Raw genomic sequence first — 18,444 nt, 5'->3', positions numbered from 1 at the left:
ACGACGGGTTCCGACGGGGGATCGGATTCGACTACCGAGAGGGAGGAAATAAGGAGAGGCGACGAATCGACATTTAATGAGGAGGATCAACAAATGGCGTGGCGACATGCAGGCACTTATGCACGCCTCCGGCTCGACGTAGCAATTAACCGTCGCTCGTGCTGCGGCCGAAACGTGTCGAGCGGCGGAGTCCCACAAGGCCCGGATAATTTAGGCCGACTAAATCGCGACGATGGGAACGCTCAAAGAGGAAGGTGGGGACAGCAAACATCCATCCCGCTCGTACTTCGTACGTTGGGCATCCGTACCATCAAATATCCCCGTAGTGACTCAATCCTAACCGGTGAAGTCAATTCGGATGCAATTATCTGACGTGACATCCTCTCGGCCGCGCCTCTTATCCGGGGAGAAAACTGTGGGAAGAACGGTGAATTCCCAATAAACTTGAGGGTATAGAACCGGATAAAATAAAGAAACGGTAGGGGAGACCAGAACTCCTGCAGTCCAACTCAGCAGAAGCTCAAGGTCTTCGGAGTTTAAAGAGTTACTCCAGCATTAATATAAGTCAATACAAGTCAATATCTTATGGTTTACAAACAAAAGAACTCGTACATCAAATAGGAATCTGCAAGTTGACATGATAAAGTATAATCCATACCCATTTTGCTGCTGTTTTATACAGATTATTTCGTATGTGCATCCACAGGTAGATATTAAGTATAATCCATGTCCATTTTGCTGCTGTTTTATACAGATTATCTCGTATTTACTTACCTCCACAGACAGATATTACCATAAATTGTCGACCAGATTACTAAACTTATATTCTTAATAAGACCAAATAAACATATGAAGTTCCAACAGATTATTACTTATTAATCATTAGCTTGAGACAAATGAAACATCATATTTGATTCAAAAAATTGATGAACATTTGCAAGAAGATTATATCATTTACAATTACCAAATTGACAAGTGATGGGCTCCTGTGGAAGAGACATTTTGACCTGTTGGTGATCACGGACACCACATGAAGTCCCAAGTCTGAAATCTGTATTAACCCAAGCTTGACTTGCTAAGTCCCATAGAAGCAGCGACTTCTTTGGAGGCAAATTTGTCTGCTTGCTCCTATGCATCAGAAAAAAAAATTGTGGATGATGAAGATAAGTAAAGCAACACCTGCAATGCTAATGGTAGCATGTTATGGTGCACCATAAGCAAACAAACACACATTTAAGTTCCATCGAGAATAGACATATAATGCATATACATCGCAGATAGCATTTACTTCCCTAGCAATGTGATTAGTCAAAAATATCCAGTAGAGGAGTTAGGCATCAAGGATGAAGGCATCAGTATGGTGGCTTGCCACACCTACAGAATCCCGCATCATCTGCAGGAAAGTCTCACAATCCTATAAGCACAAGGGGATCATGATAATCCAATGGGCTCGGTTGACAATATCAACAATTTGGGTAAAAAGTTTGTGGCAACTCATACAGTTCACATCATGTGGCCTATAATGCAAGATGGTACATCATCACCCACCTCTAGGAGTAATTCCAAAGTTTTCCACATGGTTTTGGATATGTAACATAATAAAATGCTCTTAAATCTATCCTCGAATCTAGATGAAACTCATTTTTTTTCACATGCTTATGATGAAAGGAACACTCTGCTAGTGGACATTAATTAGCCTATCCACTATATTAACCAAGCAATAAATAACAAAGAGAATTTTCATGTTTGGTGAGTATCAGGCTCTACCTGCAACAAAATCTTCAAAGTGTGGTTTTGTCATAATATTACTCATTCCTCATTAGTAATATTTTCTATTCAGGAACATCACCTTGTATTGATTTAGGCTTTGAATGGTTAGCATATTCCATATAATACATATCTAAAAGACATAATTGCCACTATATATGGTAATCAGAATTAGATATTTATTTGCTAACAAAGATATGTAGTTATGTACACACACATCCACTCGCCTTCCTCCCTCTATGGACCCATTATAACCAATTATGTTAAGCATAATAGATTATCGCAACTAGCACGGGATTGGTGTCAGTACATAAATCCTGGCCACATACACAAACAAGTTCTGCAAGAACCATGAAGAGGTACAAGACAAAAGATGATATTGATCACAAAAAGAAGACATAATTTCTCTTTTGCTACTATAGTCTTAGATTCTCATATTCAACCCCTTAAGATGATCGAGACTAATCTTAGTTATCTTAAAGCTGTGTTACTCTTTGTTATTTGAGTTACATCAAGATAACTGAACTAACCAGATCTCCTAGAGGACAACTAGAGGAACAAAATCATGCATTGGGCCAAAAAAATGTGGTTTCTAACATTTGTTCTAAGACTTATCAGTCAGCGTCAATAAGTAAACCTCCTCAATAGTCCAAAGAATCGATATAGCACATCAAATTTCTTCAAGAAACTATTACAACAGCATGAGTAAAAATTAAGCATACCTGTAGGTGATGCAACAAGTACATCAAGAAGAGATGTACAAATACCTGCAGATAATTTCAATTTATCTTATTCTACATATGCTTTTGGATTATGTATAAATGTTGTTTAACAAACAAAGTAGATATGTCCATTCTGACCAGGTAGAATAGCAGGATGACTCGAGCAGTTGGATACCGCCATAAAAATCGAGTGGCACGGACGGCTCCCGAATCTAAAAGCTTTGCAGCTCTTTGCAACTGTTTAGAAATATTTGCACTTAGAGGAAAGGGAGAGAGAAAATGAGAAGATATGGAAATTAAGCGAGATATGGACCTGTTTGGTTGCTCCAACCATATGCCGATGATACAAGGGCAGAGGCCTGCAAAGCACCTATTAGTTATAGTGATTTACTTATGCTTCAAAAATCCAGAAATAAGAAAAATAAAAAACTTGAGAAGTTATGCTTTTCTTGATTTCAAGTAGATTTTTTTCACAAACCACCTTCATTGAAGTTAATGTAGATAGAAATAGAATAAGCACCACCATGAGATCTTTCATGAGTGAATTTTAAGATTGCCTAATGTTAAGGATGAACCCAAACTACATCAGAATTTTAAAATGCTCATATGAAATATGATACAACCTTCTGACTCTCAAGTTGCTTAGCTCAGGCTTTTTCCTTTAAGGTTTTAACAAATGAATGAATTAGTTTAAACTTATACAAGATACATATTCCTTTGAGTCAAAATCCTCAGCTACATCCAAGAGTCAACTTTTCAACTGTTATCTACCTTCTACTTGGATGAATAGATTCTCATCCTCATTGTTGTTGAACAAGTGTAAAACCAACATGTTTGATGATCTTTGACTTTATGAGCCATGCTTGGGTTAACTGCAATGAATCTTCAATCACAAAATGTTTTTGTTTTTGAAAAGAACTTCTTAGTAATGGTGGTGTCTTAGCCTTTAGCCTTGTTTGAGTGTCTGAGACACCACTCAAAGATATTCTACAATCTGTATAACAGTTACCAAGAATGAACACATATAACAGTTCGCAACTTTCCGAAAAATGAATCAATCTGCGAATTCTTGTCATTAATTAAGAAAAGGTTCTCTCTTGATCCAAACTTATCCCTTCTGAAGCAGCATGTCAAGTTTCTTCACCTACATATCGACTACCTTCCTAAGACTTCAAGGGATCAAGGGTAGGCATAAGTTCGATTTGCTTTTTCTTGAGTTGTGCGGCTCATATTCAAATGTTCACTATCAACTAAAGCTAAAATCTCATGGGGGCCGATACAGACTAGCATTGAGTCTGGAATGAGCCCAAGCAAGCCTGTGTAATCAAGACACATCAAGATTTTCATATAATAATGTGAAGATGAGAACCTAGAATCATATACACATCTTCAAATCCAGTTTCTAGTGTAAAGACTTTTGCAAGGGTCTCGAACGGCTTAAGCATATTGCTGAACAAAAAATTATTTTTTAAGCTTGTTTTGACCCTAGTTATGTCTATGCAACTATTAGCCAAGTTCTAAGTGGTTTCTCCTACTTATCTTTTGCTTGTGCTTTTAAATACATACAAGATTAAAACTTAAATTCTCAGTAACCATTCATATCAGAATGTCATGACTCTAAACTATAGAGAGCACTTGTTGGTATCATCCTCTTTAAACCTTCAAGTGAGTTCTTTTTCAGAAGCTTCTAAAATCTAGTTTGTTTGGTTCACTTGTAATCGATTATACCTTGCTACTTAATAAAAAAATGTTTTCCTTACTTCTTTGCACATTGTGAAAAAAAATATATATCATCTATGTCAGCAAGAATACCAAATAAAAATAACTTCTATAAATTCATAAATATCTCTTGACACAGAGTTAAGATGCTTGAGTGGAGAGATCAATCGTTGTGAACCTAAAAAATATGAATCATAAAATGATAAAATTATTATTCATTCAAATACAAGATTATGCATTCACTTTATTAAGAACGCAATTATTACCATAGAATATACAGGTTTATTAAACACTATCAAAAAATATATTTATAAATTTCTTTTAAATATATATATATGTATTTTAAAATTATTTTCTAATAGATTTTTAGGGTCTTACAATCTTACAATCTGATCCTACGCAACGAGTTTATTACACCAATCTCAAAAGGGGTTTATTTACTCATAAGAAGATGCCTCCAACAAAGCATGTTATAGGAGTACTATCAGGTTACAAAAGCTGATATAACACTATTTTGGCTTGGATGGATGTGACTGGAGATGGAATAGCTCAGGAGTTACTTTCTCTTCCTTCTTTTCATGTTTTGAAATACAATGGGATATTCAGAGATTTGTGAGCTTGATCCCGGGAAGCTATTGTCCAAGCAAGTTATGTGTCTTTCTCTGGTTAGTTCTTTTGGGTAAGCCGCACATAAAGAAGAAATTAAGGGGAGTGCAAACCTTGTAGAGATTAGCCAGAATCAATTAATCATTTGCTTCTGCCACCTTTTTTTTTCAAGGTACACTCTCAAATAGATGGAGGAGAAACTCAACTTCCATGATATGGAAGAGCTTTGGAGTAATTGGAGGAAAAAAGCATATTTAAGAAAATTCCACCTGCTGTGAACAAGCTTCTGATTGCTATCTTCCGGAACAAGGGATTACTAAAAACTAGCATATGTTTGAAAGACCTTGCATTGGTCTGCACCGTGCTGTTACTTGAGACCTCTACTTCTTCATACTAGAGTCAGCTTGTGTGGCTGTGGAACCAAGTGTATAGTAAATTCTAGTTTGTGGAAGTTGGTTGTTTAGGATGTTTGTCCTCACTTGGCGAGGAGTCTATTTGTTTAATTGTTGAGGTTGTTGATTGGGATGTAATTTGTTGCAGGTTTTGATTCTTAAGAAAACAGACTAATTAACCAGTAATTTTATGTAAAAAAGATTCAGATACTTTAGAATATGTAGCAAAAGGTAACATTTTGATGTGTCAATTTATAGCAGCACGGTGGACCCCAAATCCAATAAGCAGAAAAAAAATGACTATTGAGTAGGAACGCTCATGAGTGTACTTAACAGTTTAATAGGCAAACAGCATTATAGATATTGCTGAATGAGGTGATGAGCAGTTATCTTACTCGAGAGCTTTTATATCAGTATCTTCTTCCCACGATGATGATGCTCTGCTGGTAACCCGACTCCTTTCTGCTTCTAACTATCAAATAATGATCAATTTTTTAAATGAAATGATTAAACTTGCTTCTATGAGAATAATAAACAGTGAGCCAGTAATTATATTAGCAGAAATATTTTAGAATCGAAACAAAAACCTGTGCTTCCTGAAGACGATTTAGCTCCTTTACCAATTGAAATTCTAAAGCAGCCTTTTCACTAGTCATGGTTTCTAGTTGTGTTTGCTTATGATACTGCAGCAATGTGCACAGTTTATACATAAAATTAGACAACCAGACAGTGAATGTAACCTGTATTCTCCTCATATTACATAAATAGTAACATACCAGCAAATCAGTCAACTCCCGATATCGTTTCTCAAGTTCCATATGTTCCTGCATTATATATGTTAGAAGAATTTTAAAAGCATGTTAAGGAGCAAAGAAACTAATCTGTCAACTCAAGTGAATGTTATTGTGCCAGGACAAAGAATAGGTTGGCTGGGTCAAACCTAATGGCAGTATCTGTGTCCAAAGCCTATATGGGTAAATATGTGCATCCACTTGTGATTCTCATAGAAAAATACATCTTAAATAGCTAATTATACTCCTTATTTTCATTGTCAACCACTTGCAAATTCTTAGTCTATCAGGAATGTCAGTTTTTTCTTATATAGTTATTGTTTGTTTGTTTTTTTAGAAAATCATAGTCTGTAACCTCGTATTCGCATTAAAATGTGTCATGGATCAGCACAATGTACATATTTCGAAATGCTTGAATGAATCAAAAATGACTTTAGCAGCTTTAGCCAAATCTCTTAGTGACCTAGGTTTCACGAAGAGTAATATAATGATTATCTCAATTACTTTTAGGACTGAACTAGTAGTTTCATAAATGCTTACTTGCCACAACATGCCTCTTCTTTGGTGTTGCACCAGTGTGGGTGGCTTTACTAGCCAGCATACCAACAAATGTGGGTATAGACCAATGACACTATGATGTTATCCTCTTGGTGTAAGGCATGCTAGTTATGGCATGGCAAACAAGGGTAATCCATGGATTTAGTGATCAGGTTAGAATTAGAATATCACTGAAAATATGAAGCAAGAGAACAAGAATCAACTACCTGTCGTGAGTAATGCTCTGCATCCCTTTTCATTCCAGCCATCTCTACTCGCATCTTTTGTAACTCGGCCTGCCAACCATGATCAAGATGGTAAATTGTTGTATGTCTTCTATGACACTAAATAACAGGGATTATACAAACCAGCGAATAATAGGATTATAGATTGCCATTATGATTGATATTATTACTAAATGAAAATTTAGCTTAATAGCAATAGAATTTTTATAACCTAAACATATTCTTTAATTAAAGTACAACAACAACAACAAAGCCGTATTAATTAAAGTATGATAAAAGACAAAAAATGTCTCGTCTTACTTAATAGCTTCATAGTAAAAAATAAGGAGAACCACCTCTAGATAACAAAGCTTGTTCTCTGCTTCTCTTTGTCCTTGGCGTGCACGCTCCACTTCTTCCTGCCATGCCTGCATCTATATTTTCAAAAGTACTAGTAAGCAGTTTATTCATCATTTTCCAAAACTAGCTTTACTGTTTCCCAATTTAGCTGCTATGTTAAATTTTGCGACCAATATTGGTACCAGTAGAAATATACAGTAGGTGCATGTGGTTCTTATCATGTTTATGTCACTAATTTCTGCCCATTGCAAGGTGGATACAATGTTATCTAGGATTCAGCTTCTTTCTTGTGCATATGGGCTGAAGATGCCACCATTTTGCCCACAGAGAGCCAGTACTCTCAATGCCAACCATAAAGGAGCTGAACACATCTCAAGCAGGAGAGGACTTGGTTAGACATAGATCACATGCAGGAACAGATCTCTTGTGTATCAGAAAAATCCTGGTTCTTTGGTTACATAGTGGGCAATATGTCTGCAACAAGTCATGCAACATGCTTCACATAGAAGTCATGGGTGGAGAAGTCCAAAAGTTCTACAAGATACCCTAAACATGTTCTTTATTAGGCCTTTCTTTCTATCCTAAAGTAATCCATCCACACTCATGGATACATGCTCTAAAAAATAGGTAAAACAGTATCAAATATTTTTAGAAATCAAACACTGCAATCTTGTTCAAGCATTCTGCAACTTTTAAACATTCCTATTTGATATGTGAATAGCCAGAAGAAATACAAGTTAACATATTTTACTTGAAGAATTTGGTTAGAATCTTCAGAAGATTTCTTCTGTCCACGTCGATTTCGAGCTTCCAGATCTTGTAGCTCTTGGTTCAGAGATGCATATTCAACCTATAATAACAAATGAAATGCACAAGAGATAAAATAAAAAAAATATTTTTTTCCTCGGTAGCAAACATTTTCGAAAAGGTCTGTGTTACCTCAAGCAGAGCCAATTTATGCTCCAGCTCTGCAGCCCTTGATGTGCTTTCATCAGCTGCTCTCTGAGTATGTATGATTAAATTGAGATAAGAGCAATTCAAAATTGAGATTGCTGAAAGCAGAAACACATGTTTCTTAAGATAACTGCACAAAAGGCGATAAAGAGATAATGGACATGATCTGTACAGCTCCATGCTAATCAATGGTATTTTCAGAGAAGCTGAAAAGCAGCTAATTCATGTGGAGTCTTGATATAATATGAGAACCAGGTAATTTGACAATCCTGAATTTTATTTTTTAATTTTGTTGACTTTTCACTGTTCTGACCAGACATATATATAATACAAGAACAAAAACTGATAAAATAATGCATGCTGACATTACTATGTCCGTTGTCAAAAACACTCGAAAAGGCTTCTTCTAGAAATAAGTATAAAATAAATACAAAATGAACAAAAGAAAGCACAAATTTTATTGTCAACCAAACTTCTAACCAGATGAAAGCTTCATCTCCATGATACTAGGAATGAGATGGCGAACAAGTGAACCTATAGTCTGACCACTGACCACTCACCTACTTTGATTGACCTCACTACAGATTGGTGGGGCCATTAATGGGTAAACAACGGTTGGGAAGCTGATCACTTTATTAATCATATTGCACACTTTTCTGTTTTCTCTCAATTGCATTTCACCTTATTTCCCCATTTTAAATTGGTACCATCAACCATGCCAGCACAGAAACAGCAAATTGCATGCCCACTGCACATACATGTCAAACAGCAGTTGTTGGACCAGTTATGGCATCACTTGAGAGGAAAATCATGTTGAAATTTGATTGAAAACTTGTCAAATCTACTATGAGGTCTTCAATATTTTTGACTTGTGAACAGGACGACAACCTTAGTCATGATCCAATGAAGTAATGCGCATTGATAACAAACTTAAAATGATTGCAAAATATAGACATCCGGTGACTAGTGGGAAACTCTGTGTTTTTCCACATATTAGCCAGTGGTTTAGCCAGTTAGTTGTTTCCTGTAGATTTGCTTACATATATTCCTAGGAAGTCAACAAATCATGTTATTTCCATAGTCAACTTTTGCTCATATACAGAATGGAGAATCCTGCTAATCAGCAACAGAAGGGCAAACAAATGATCGCACAGAATTAATCACTAGTTTTTAAAGATTACCTGGATTCTAGCTAGAGCGTTAGATGACTCAACAGCTCGATGTTCTAGCTCTACCTCTCTTTCTACCGCTGCCTGTTCATTTTGCCAGTCATAAACTAAAAAGGGACTTGAGGATCATCAAAGATTTATAGTTATAAGGATGCACCATTTTAGTAGCATTGTGTGCTGTACGCTCTTCTTCAGCTCTACGTTCTGCGGAAGTAAGCTCTTCCCTCAAAGCCTATCAAGCAAGGAATATTTATAATTTGATATATTTTATGGTGTGAGACTTGAAAATCATGAAGAAACAACATCACTTTACAGTGAGATTAACCCTACCATTCAAAATATTACCTGGATCATACGGGTTTCAGTTAATTCACGACTCCTCCTAATAGTATCCATGTCCATCTGATTCAAACAGAAAAAACCAAGGATTAGTCAGTTTTATAGACATAAATGCATCTTCAGGAATTGAAAAAACAATAAGAATGCAACACACCCATTAGTTTCTTGTTTAATAGACTACAGCTTGATTTCAACTCACAGTACAATGGGTTTTTGTAAATATTTATAAAAGTTGAACTTCTGGATTTAATATCTTGTAACTACAACCAGTTGTCTCTTTACAATTGCGGACCATGGCATGTGCTTTGTGTAAGATATAAGACACATTCATGTCTCCAGATATAGAGGACAAACAGAATAAAAAACATAACTGGCTTTATGGGAAGTGTAAATTGTGATTGTTTTTGCAATAATCTTGTCAACAATCACAAAGAAGCAGGTCATCTGCATAATACACAAACACTAAAACTCCTATATGACTTGAAAAATGTTTTCATAATTACTGTTGTCAATTCTCTCTATGCCTTTGACCCTGCCTATGTCCACCATGTTTATATCTAGCAACTCTGCCCACAATACGTTCAGCTGACTCGAATGGTGATTCTCTATAAATGTGCAAAGCACCTTAAAAGCTTAAACAATTTTCAAATACCCAAATTTGTTGACAAGTGCAAACATCTTTAATTCTATTTTCTAGTAACTCCATACATCCAAATTACCATGTGTGTGTGTGTGTGTGTGTATATATATATATATATATATATATATATATATATATATATATATATATATATATATATATCTTAGACACTAATTTTTTGGGTATATTATTTCCTAATTTCCTAAATAATACGCTTAGCTTGTTTTAAATAATTATAACAAACAAGCTTGCTAAACTATAACCAATTAACCATAATAAGTCACAGTTAGTAATTCACCTAACCTCTCTCCTACAACATTCAAATAGATTTGCTGTCTCAAATTTAATCTATTGCCCTTGATTTCACGGACCAACTGCAACTAAAACTCTTAATTGTGGCAGCTTCATTTGGCACCGCACGGTCTCAGGAAGGGTGTTGATTCACAATTAACAAATCTCTCACTGTAATCACAAAATGCAACTTCAAGGAAACGAAACCTGTAATGATGCCAGCTTTTCTTCTGAAGTAGCAGCTTCTTTCTTCAGAGCATCAATTTCAGAGTTTTTTGCAGCTAGAGCATCTGACAAATTTGATTCAACTCTTGCCACTTCCATCTTGGACCCAGATAAATCTTGCTGCAGTTGCTTTATGCTAGCCTCATAAGAACTAGTCAACTCTCTCTGTTCAACATCTCAAATCATGATTAAATGAGAAACTACAAGATCAATTAAAAAAATAGTATTCTTTACTATTAACAACATGAATAAACAAGGAATGCAAGTGATGCAGCATTTACCTCAGCAACCAGAAGTTCCTCCAGCTGCTTATTCTCAGCCTTGTATTCTTGAAGACGGGATGAAAGACCAGCACAAACCTGTTATAAGTCAAATGATGCAATAAGCAATCATAAAGAAATACAAATCCAGATGTCACAAGAAAAATTAAGCAATGGATCAAGGATGTATCACAGTACTTCAATTGGTGAAGTTCTCGCATAACCATCAATATTTAACTAAAATGCATACAAAAAATCATCCCAGATTTCAAATCCTACAAGTAGAAGTCTATAATAGTCATAGTATCCAATCTGCCATCAATGACCAATGCTTAGTTTGATGATATATATTTCAATCCTGACCACTTAGTTTAATCAACAGTTCTGTTATGCCGATCAGAATTTCTGCACTCTTATTACCTTAACCTCACTTAGTGAAGAAAATAATTAGAAGAAATATAATGTTTCATCAGCGTATAACATGTAACATCTCTAAAGATTCAAAGAACAAGTGAAATAGAAAAAAAGTAATTTGCTATTTGCATTCATCCCATAGGATCCAGATAATAAGGGCAAGAACCTAACAAGTAAATTGGAATGATAATTCACATCTTATACCACATAGCTCACATCTCAACTTTTTGTCGATTTTCAAATTCTTCTATAAGGTTCATGGATGCTTAATGGCACAGTCCCTCTTACTTGAAATTACAGTATCCAGAAGATGAGCATCTACTTTGGGAGGGTTGAAGATACTGACTGTATCTTTTTGCAAATATGATTAATCCTTAAGTGGTGCATTGAAGAAATTAGAGCTATGCATTGCATTAACGGTATTTTTACAGGAAGGTTACAATCACTACCAAACAATGGAATGTCTTCTCGAAGATTTTTTACTCCAGCATATCACTAGCTTCTTGCTATGGTACCTAAATTTGAAAACATCATATTGATACTTTCACGCTCTATGGCTAATTCATATACATGCAAAGCATATAGTTGGGCCGATAGCAAGTTCATTCTCAAAGATGTGCTTCTATCTCAGTTATTAATTGAACATGAAGGTAAGCATAAATTCAAGAGTAAAGACATCATTCCAACACTCATAATCTGATACTTCAAGTTGAGTTTCAGCTGGTAAATTAGAATGACAAGTAAATGTTTCAGTGTTGGCTGTACCAGGCTGGTTCACAGGCTGCAATTGCCGCAGTTAAGCCAATCTATATTTTGGTTATAAATCTTTCTATGTAAGTATGTGGAACTTGTTATTGTATAATAACTATTCTCCATACTTTGGCATAAACAGACAAGAACACAAGATGCATGTGTCAACTACAATTATCAAATAGTCAAAATAATGCACAAATCATCTGTCTTGATGTCTTTACTTCCACAAGATAAACACATACAAACAAGGCCTGAGATTTCTTAAAGTTTACACAAAATGATGTTGTCAAATAATGAAGAATAGTAAATGCAGGTCAAAAAGTGTGGCCTTACCCTAGCTAACCTGGCCTCTTTTGACTGACCAGTTTTAACTGCACTTTTAAGAAGCCCTTGAGCCTGTTAAACAACCAGAGAAGAAAAAGAAACACCCAAGTGAGGGAAGGTTCTTCATTATCAGTGTGCCTATTGTCTAGTATCAACATGTACCTCATCAAGCTGCTCCTGAACTTTCACGTGAGAGTCACTTAATTGCTCTTGCTGCTTGTTCACACTTGGTGAAGTTTCTGGAGTTTGTCTTTCGTTTTCTGCAGCATTGTTAATATTTTCTTTTACTTCTTTTACAACTTTCTCAGATTCCAATTTCTCTTGGCCAGTGGTCAAGAAAGAATCCTCATTCAACAAGTTGGCATTTGAATCAGCATCAGCAGAATGATCATTGTTGACATCTTCGATCTGCTTGTCCACCAACAAAGGAGAAGAAGATGTTTCCAGTTGATTGTTCATATCTGGATTAGCAGCATCTTCATCCACAGAGGGATTTGAGGCCTCTATATTATTTTCTTTAAGTTGAACTTCCACCATATTGTTACTCTGTCCGCCATTACCATTTTCCATGTCCAAACCAACTGTCTCCATATTGTTATCTGACAAATGCTCTTTTCCAACAGTTTTGTCGCTAACTCCAAAATCTACAGAATGACTAGAACGATAGTTCTTCGGATTATCAGATTTTGCATCAGGAACTGATTTTTCTTTGTGTTTCTGGTCATGCTCAGGCCTAGTACTGACTACATTTTCGATGCTGGAAGACTTTGCATGACCCTATATAAAGAACACAGCGAATTCTTGTGATATAACACAATTCATGGTATGCCACAAGAAAAGGTAAATAATTGATTATCAACCTTCTCTTTTGCTTTTGGCCTCCTGGAGTAAACTTCTTCAGCATTTGATGCTTTATGGTTGCAGGAGAGTCAGAAAAAGAAAAAAGCAAATGACCTTCAGTTAAAAGAACTTGCAAGAGATTAAAAAATGTAAAAAAAAATGAAAAGGACAACCAGAAAACATTTTGAGGATCTCACACGATTAAATGAAATAATTTCTACCTGAAGCTTGCAAGCCAGACTGCTCATCAGCCAACTCACTAGCAACGAGTTTTGCTCTTCGGTCCACAACTTCAAACAAATCTATTTCCAGAAATAAGTGTTTTAGAGCATTTTACAATAGGATAATATGTTCTCATAATGGAAGTAACTTCAAAAGTATTTCAAATATGTCTTTGAGAATGTTAAAAAAAAAAGGCGTACACAATGCATGAGGCTCCCGCCAATACGAGGTCTGGGGAGAGTCAATGTACACAGCCTTATCTTTAAATATTTAAAGAAGTTGTTTCCATGACTCAAACCCTGGTCTCCTAGGTTGCAAAAGAGCAACCTTACTATTATACCAAGAGCATTGTACGAGGTCTTTGAAAATGTAAACTTAACATGAAAACTAAATCCTGAAGGACACAACAGAATAACAGAATGGGAACATAATTGTAGTTGTTAAGGCAACAACTCTAGCATGTGACTGAAGAAATTGTATGAGTAGAAACGCCAAACACTAATTGTTTCAATACACAAGAGTTTGCTGGTTTCATTATTCAATTCATTTTAGAAAAATAATAGCCTAATAGTTTGGACTAGATATGTATGCTCAAACAACATATCATCTGATCAGTGCCTCTAAAGGGTACCACTATTGAGTTCTCCATGCCTGAAATTATCTGGATTCTCTCAGAATTTTTTTCCTCTTGATCGAACAATTTTCCATTCTCTTAAAAGTTGGAATACTTTGGCTAATACATGGTCATTTGTGTCTGTGTTTGTTATCCTCCTCCTATCGTATCTCCTGAAAATTTGTTTGCTCCTTGTCAGCTTGACACAGTCAGCAGACCTTTTGGGCTACCATTAATCAAGTTGATCTTAGTTCCTCTGAAAACATAAGCCCAGATTATCAATAGAAAATTGACAGATCAAGATATCCTTCTTGATGGAGTAACATAACCCATCATCCAATTCTCCTGCTCCACCTCCTTGACAACCACTTATGCATAAATCAGAAATTATATTTATGTATATATATATATATATATATATATATATGTATATGTATATGTATATGTATATATATATATATGTATATGTATATGTATATATATATATATATATGTATATGTATATATATATATATATATATGTATATGTATATATATATATATATATATATGTATATGTATATATATATATGTATATATATATATATATATGTATATATATATATATATATGTATATATATATATATGTATATATATAAAGTGATTTTTATGAGTCATTATATGATTTGATCATCCAAGCAAGTTCTTGATGAGTTGTTTCTACTTCTGGCTGGCCTTTACAAAAAAACTGTAAGAGGTTTCCGCCATTTTTCTTAGTAGGAAAAGAACTCTCTGCCATGAAATCAAGATCTAATGTAGCCTAATTACATCATAAGCACAGAAGCAACTCATAATAACACCAAGAACTATGCACCGATTATTTGCAACCAACATGCTTATCCTTCTATGTCATGCTTCCAACTAATAAGAACTACTAATCCAACAAAAGATAAACCAGACTAGGATAGCTAGCAATAAGAGAAGGATGACAAATCGATCAAGCCAATTCAAGACCCAGAAAATTGTTTATCCAAGCATGTTCTGGATGAGTTGTTTTTTACTTCTGGCCTTCCTTCACAAAGGGTCACAGGTTTCCGCCATTTTTCTCAGTGGGAAAAAAGAAGTCTTCCATGAAATCAAGAGCTAGGGTTGTGTGATTACATCATAAGCACAGAAGCGATTAGAATAGATCATATAACACTGAGAACAATGCACCGATTATTTGCAACAAAAGAGCTTATGCTTCTATGTCATGATTCTAACTACTAAGATCTACTAATGCAACTACAGATAAGCCCCAATTTCCATAGGCTTGGATCGATGCCAATGAGTAATGACGACATAACGATCAAACCGATTCAAGACACAGAAGATCCCTTATCGAAGCATGTTCTTGATCAGTTGTTTCTGCTTCTGACCTTCCTTTAACAAAGTAGTCACCAGTTTCCACCATTTTTCTCAGTGGGAAAAGAAATCGTCGCCATGACAGCAAGAGCTAGGGTTGCAGAATTAGATCACAAGCACAGAAGCAACTCGGAATAGCCCATATAAATTACGGAAAACTATGCACCGATTACTTGCAACCGAAGCGTTCATCCTTCTATGTCATGATTCCATCTCCAACTACTAAGATCTATTAATCCAACGGCGGATAAACCCCAATTTCCACAGGCTTGGATCGATGCCAACAAGAGAAGGACACCGAATCGATCAAGCCAATTCGAGACACAGAAGATCGCAACGACGAAACAGATCGCGGGAAAGGGTACGAATCGGAGGAAGGAGATGAGGAGCGAATGAGATCGGCTTACCTTCTGCGACCTTGAGCCAGGAAGCCATGAGCGTAGGGGATTCCGAGCGCAGGGAAAGGTTAGGGCTGCGAGGAAGAGGGCGGATCTCGCTGCATTTAAATGGCGGGGGCGGAGATCGGAGGGGGAGAACACCGGATGTTCGCGAGCTGTTGTGGGGAAGCTTTCACGTCGGTTTGGTTCTTCGGATCTACTAAAATTATGTTCATTCCCGTTAGCAAAATTGCTTTGTGTGTACATAATAAGCCTCTAAAGCTTTGTATTCCGTATTTACCCCTATCAATTTTAATTTAGCACATATCCCTGTCAAGCATGGAAAATTATGTCAGTTAAACATTAGCCAAATGAGCTTAATACTAACTTCAGAAAGTATTACATATATTTCTATAAATTAGTAGTTTCAATTTCATCTTTTAAATTTAAGTTTTTTGATAAATTTATTAAAAGGTATTTTAAGTATGTTAGATTTAATTTTTTTGGACTTACTGAAAATAACTAATGATATTAATTAATCTGAGTTTATTAAATGGATTCTGACAAAGTATTTGAAGAGAGTAAATTTTGGTGGGACAAATTTGCTATTTCCCTTTAAAAGGGTAGATAAGTAAAAGCATCTTTCTTTATGTAGACTTTGGAAGTATCACATCTATAATTACAAATTATGTCTTTCAATCCTATTAATATTCATCTAAAAAATTCCAAGTTAAACCTTTGTAGCCGTTATTCCAACTCATTTATTTAAGTCAATAAATATATAAAAATACCATTTGAGGTTTTAAACCACCATCAAATTAATATTTAATGTGTATAATGTGTAAATATATTAGATGATATTTTGAATCCACAATCTTTCATAAATTTATCTATATATTATTATCAAACTAATGTTTAATATTAATATATCAAATAACGTTTCAAACCTTATACTTTTGATAACTTGATTTGATACATCAGAATGAGGATTATCCTTATAATTAGATCTCTTTAGCAGTTCGGTCCCTATACTTAAAAAATTTATATTGAAATTAGTATACTTATAAAAGTGAAATATTTAACTCTATTTATCATAATATTATCGATTTTACCGATAGAAGATATAGTCACATGATAATATGCGTAGGAATGATACAAAAATAATAGGTAAAAAGGTAATTTTAATACATTGATTATGTTTTCTTTCTACTTAGTTGACTATTGTCATGGTGGTGGATGACGGGACCGTGAGTGACTATTATGGTTGTGGTTGATGAAAATAACATAGTGATTGATAAGAACAACATAAGGATATTCTTGTAGGCAAGTAAGGTGAAGTCCTAGAGGTGGAGTTGAGAAACTTCGATGATTTTTTTAGAGGGGAGGAGGAGGAAAAGAAGGGAGAGCAACGACGATATATAAGGCAAAGGGAGAGGAGGAAGAGGACGACGATCGCGTCAACGCAGAACTAAAGTGACATCGCTCTGCTCTGCATTGCCCTGTGTCTTTGTCGATGCTAACGTAGATACAAAGTGGTACTCATCCTTCTTTTCCCTTTCCCCGATCTCTCATCCTTCTTCCCCCTTTCGTCACTCTACATCTACATCGATATTGACACAGATGCTGATGCTCTGTATCTATGTCGGTGCAACCATCATCATCATCCACTTTCTCATCTTTCTTTATCTCACTTCCCACCATCGCTCTCCCTCCTCTTCCCCCTTCAATGCAGATGCAGAGTGGTACAAAGCAAAAGTCGTAAATGCAAAGCAAAGTGACGTTGCATATGCATCAGCACACCGTCGTCCTCGTTCTTTTCCTCCTCTTCTTTTATCTCATATTTTATCATCGCTCTCTCTCCTCTTCCTCCTCCTCCCGCAAGAAACAACAAAAGTCTCTCGACTCTACCTCCAGGACTCTACTCGACCCATCTCGAAGGATATTCTCACATCATTCTTGCTGACCACTATATCATTCTCACCGACGACTGTGCTCTCGATATTTTCTCCTAATAAAGATATATTTGATACATATTCCAAAGTTACATGTGATCATATTCATTCCTGAAATCGAATTTGAAAAAATTATAAGATTAGACTTCAAAAGTATCTAAAATTATCAAAACATAAAATCTATGGATTCGCTATTAAGATGTTGTTCATGTGTGCTAAAAACTTGAGGTCGAATGAACAAGTATTATGAAGTTAGATTCATAAATGAAGTCAGTTAACTCGCATATAGTATCACTAATGTTTAAGCTGCAATCAACTAACTTTTTGATGATTTTATGTATCTTTTGAGTTTAACGTACAACATTATCAGAATGATTTTGTGAAGGAGTGTAACCATGCTCAATTTTTAGTTTAATTTCAGAATATTTGTCCAGTGCATCTCAAAATTTCACCACAAAGGGACAACATCTCAAGAGTGAATCCTCAGGGATTTTGATTTTGTGATGGTTTAAGTGACTTCTTAAGTCCAATTTGATACATTTTCAAGTAGATTTTGTGAACGAGTGTAA

The 18,444-nt window shown here is 35.4% G+C and overlaps 1 protein-coding gene across 2 annotated transcripts; it reads right to left on the bottom strand.

Moving 5' to 3' along the window:
- Positions 1-850: 850 nt before the first annotated feature.
- On the bottom strand, positions 851-16,157 carry LOC135598429 (golgin-84-like). 2 transcript variants are annotated; one of them, XM_065092205.1, is made up of 21 exons: positions 15,954-16,157; positions 13,549-13,629; positions 13,348-13,397; positions 12,650-13,264; positions 12,497-12,559; positions 11,018-11,095; positions 10,719-10,901; positions 9,587-9,643; positions 9,399-9,473; positions 9,254-9,325; positions 8,058-8,120; positions 7,870-7,968; positions 7,115-7,192; positions 6,762-6,830; positions 5,983-6,030; positions 5,794-5,889; positions 5,602-5,678; positions 2,803-2,848; positions 2,628-2,726; positions 2,490-2,534; positions 851-1,128 (listed from the first exon to the last, which is right to left on the bottom strand). In XM_065092205.1, the coding sequence occupies exons 1-21, from the start codon at positions 15,979-15,981 to the stop codon at positions 1,057-1,059; spliced, it is 2,094 nt and encodes a 697-aa protein (XP_064948277.1). In that variant the 5' UTR covers positions 15,982-16,157; the 3' UTR covers positions 851-1,056. The 2 variants fall into 2 exon arrangements, with proteins under 2 accessions (XP_064948277.1, XP_064948278.1); XM_065092206.1 differs by lacking the exon at positions 851-1,128 and adding an exon at positions 1,135-1,393.
- Between the last annotated feature and the right edge of the window lie 2,287 nt (positions 16,158-18,444).

Source organism: Musa acuminata, chromosome BXJ2-1, assembly GCF_036884655.1.
Source record: "Musa acuminata AAA Group cultivar baxijiao chromosome BXJ2-1, Cavendish_Baxijiao_AAA, whole genome shotgun sequence".
In the NCBI taxonomy this organism is placed as follows: Eukaryota; Viridiplantae; Streptophyta; class Magnoliopsida; order Zingiberales; family Musaceae; genus Musa; species Musa acuminata.
Note: the sequence above shows the minus strand (reverse complement) of the source record. Positions and strands in the feature narration are given on the sequence as shown.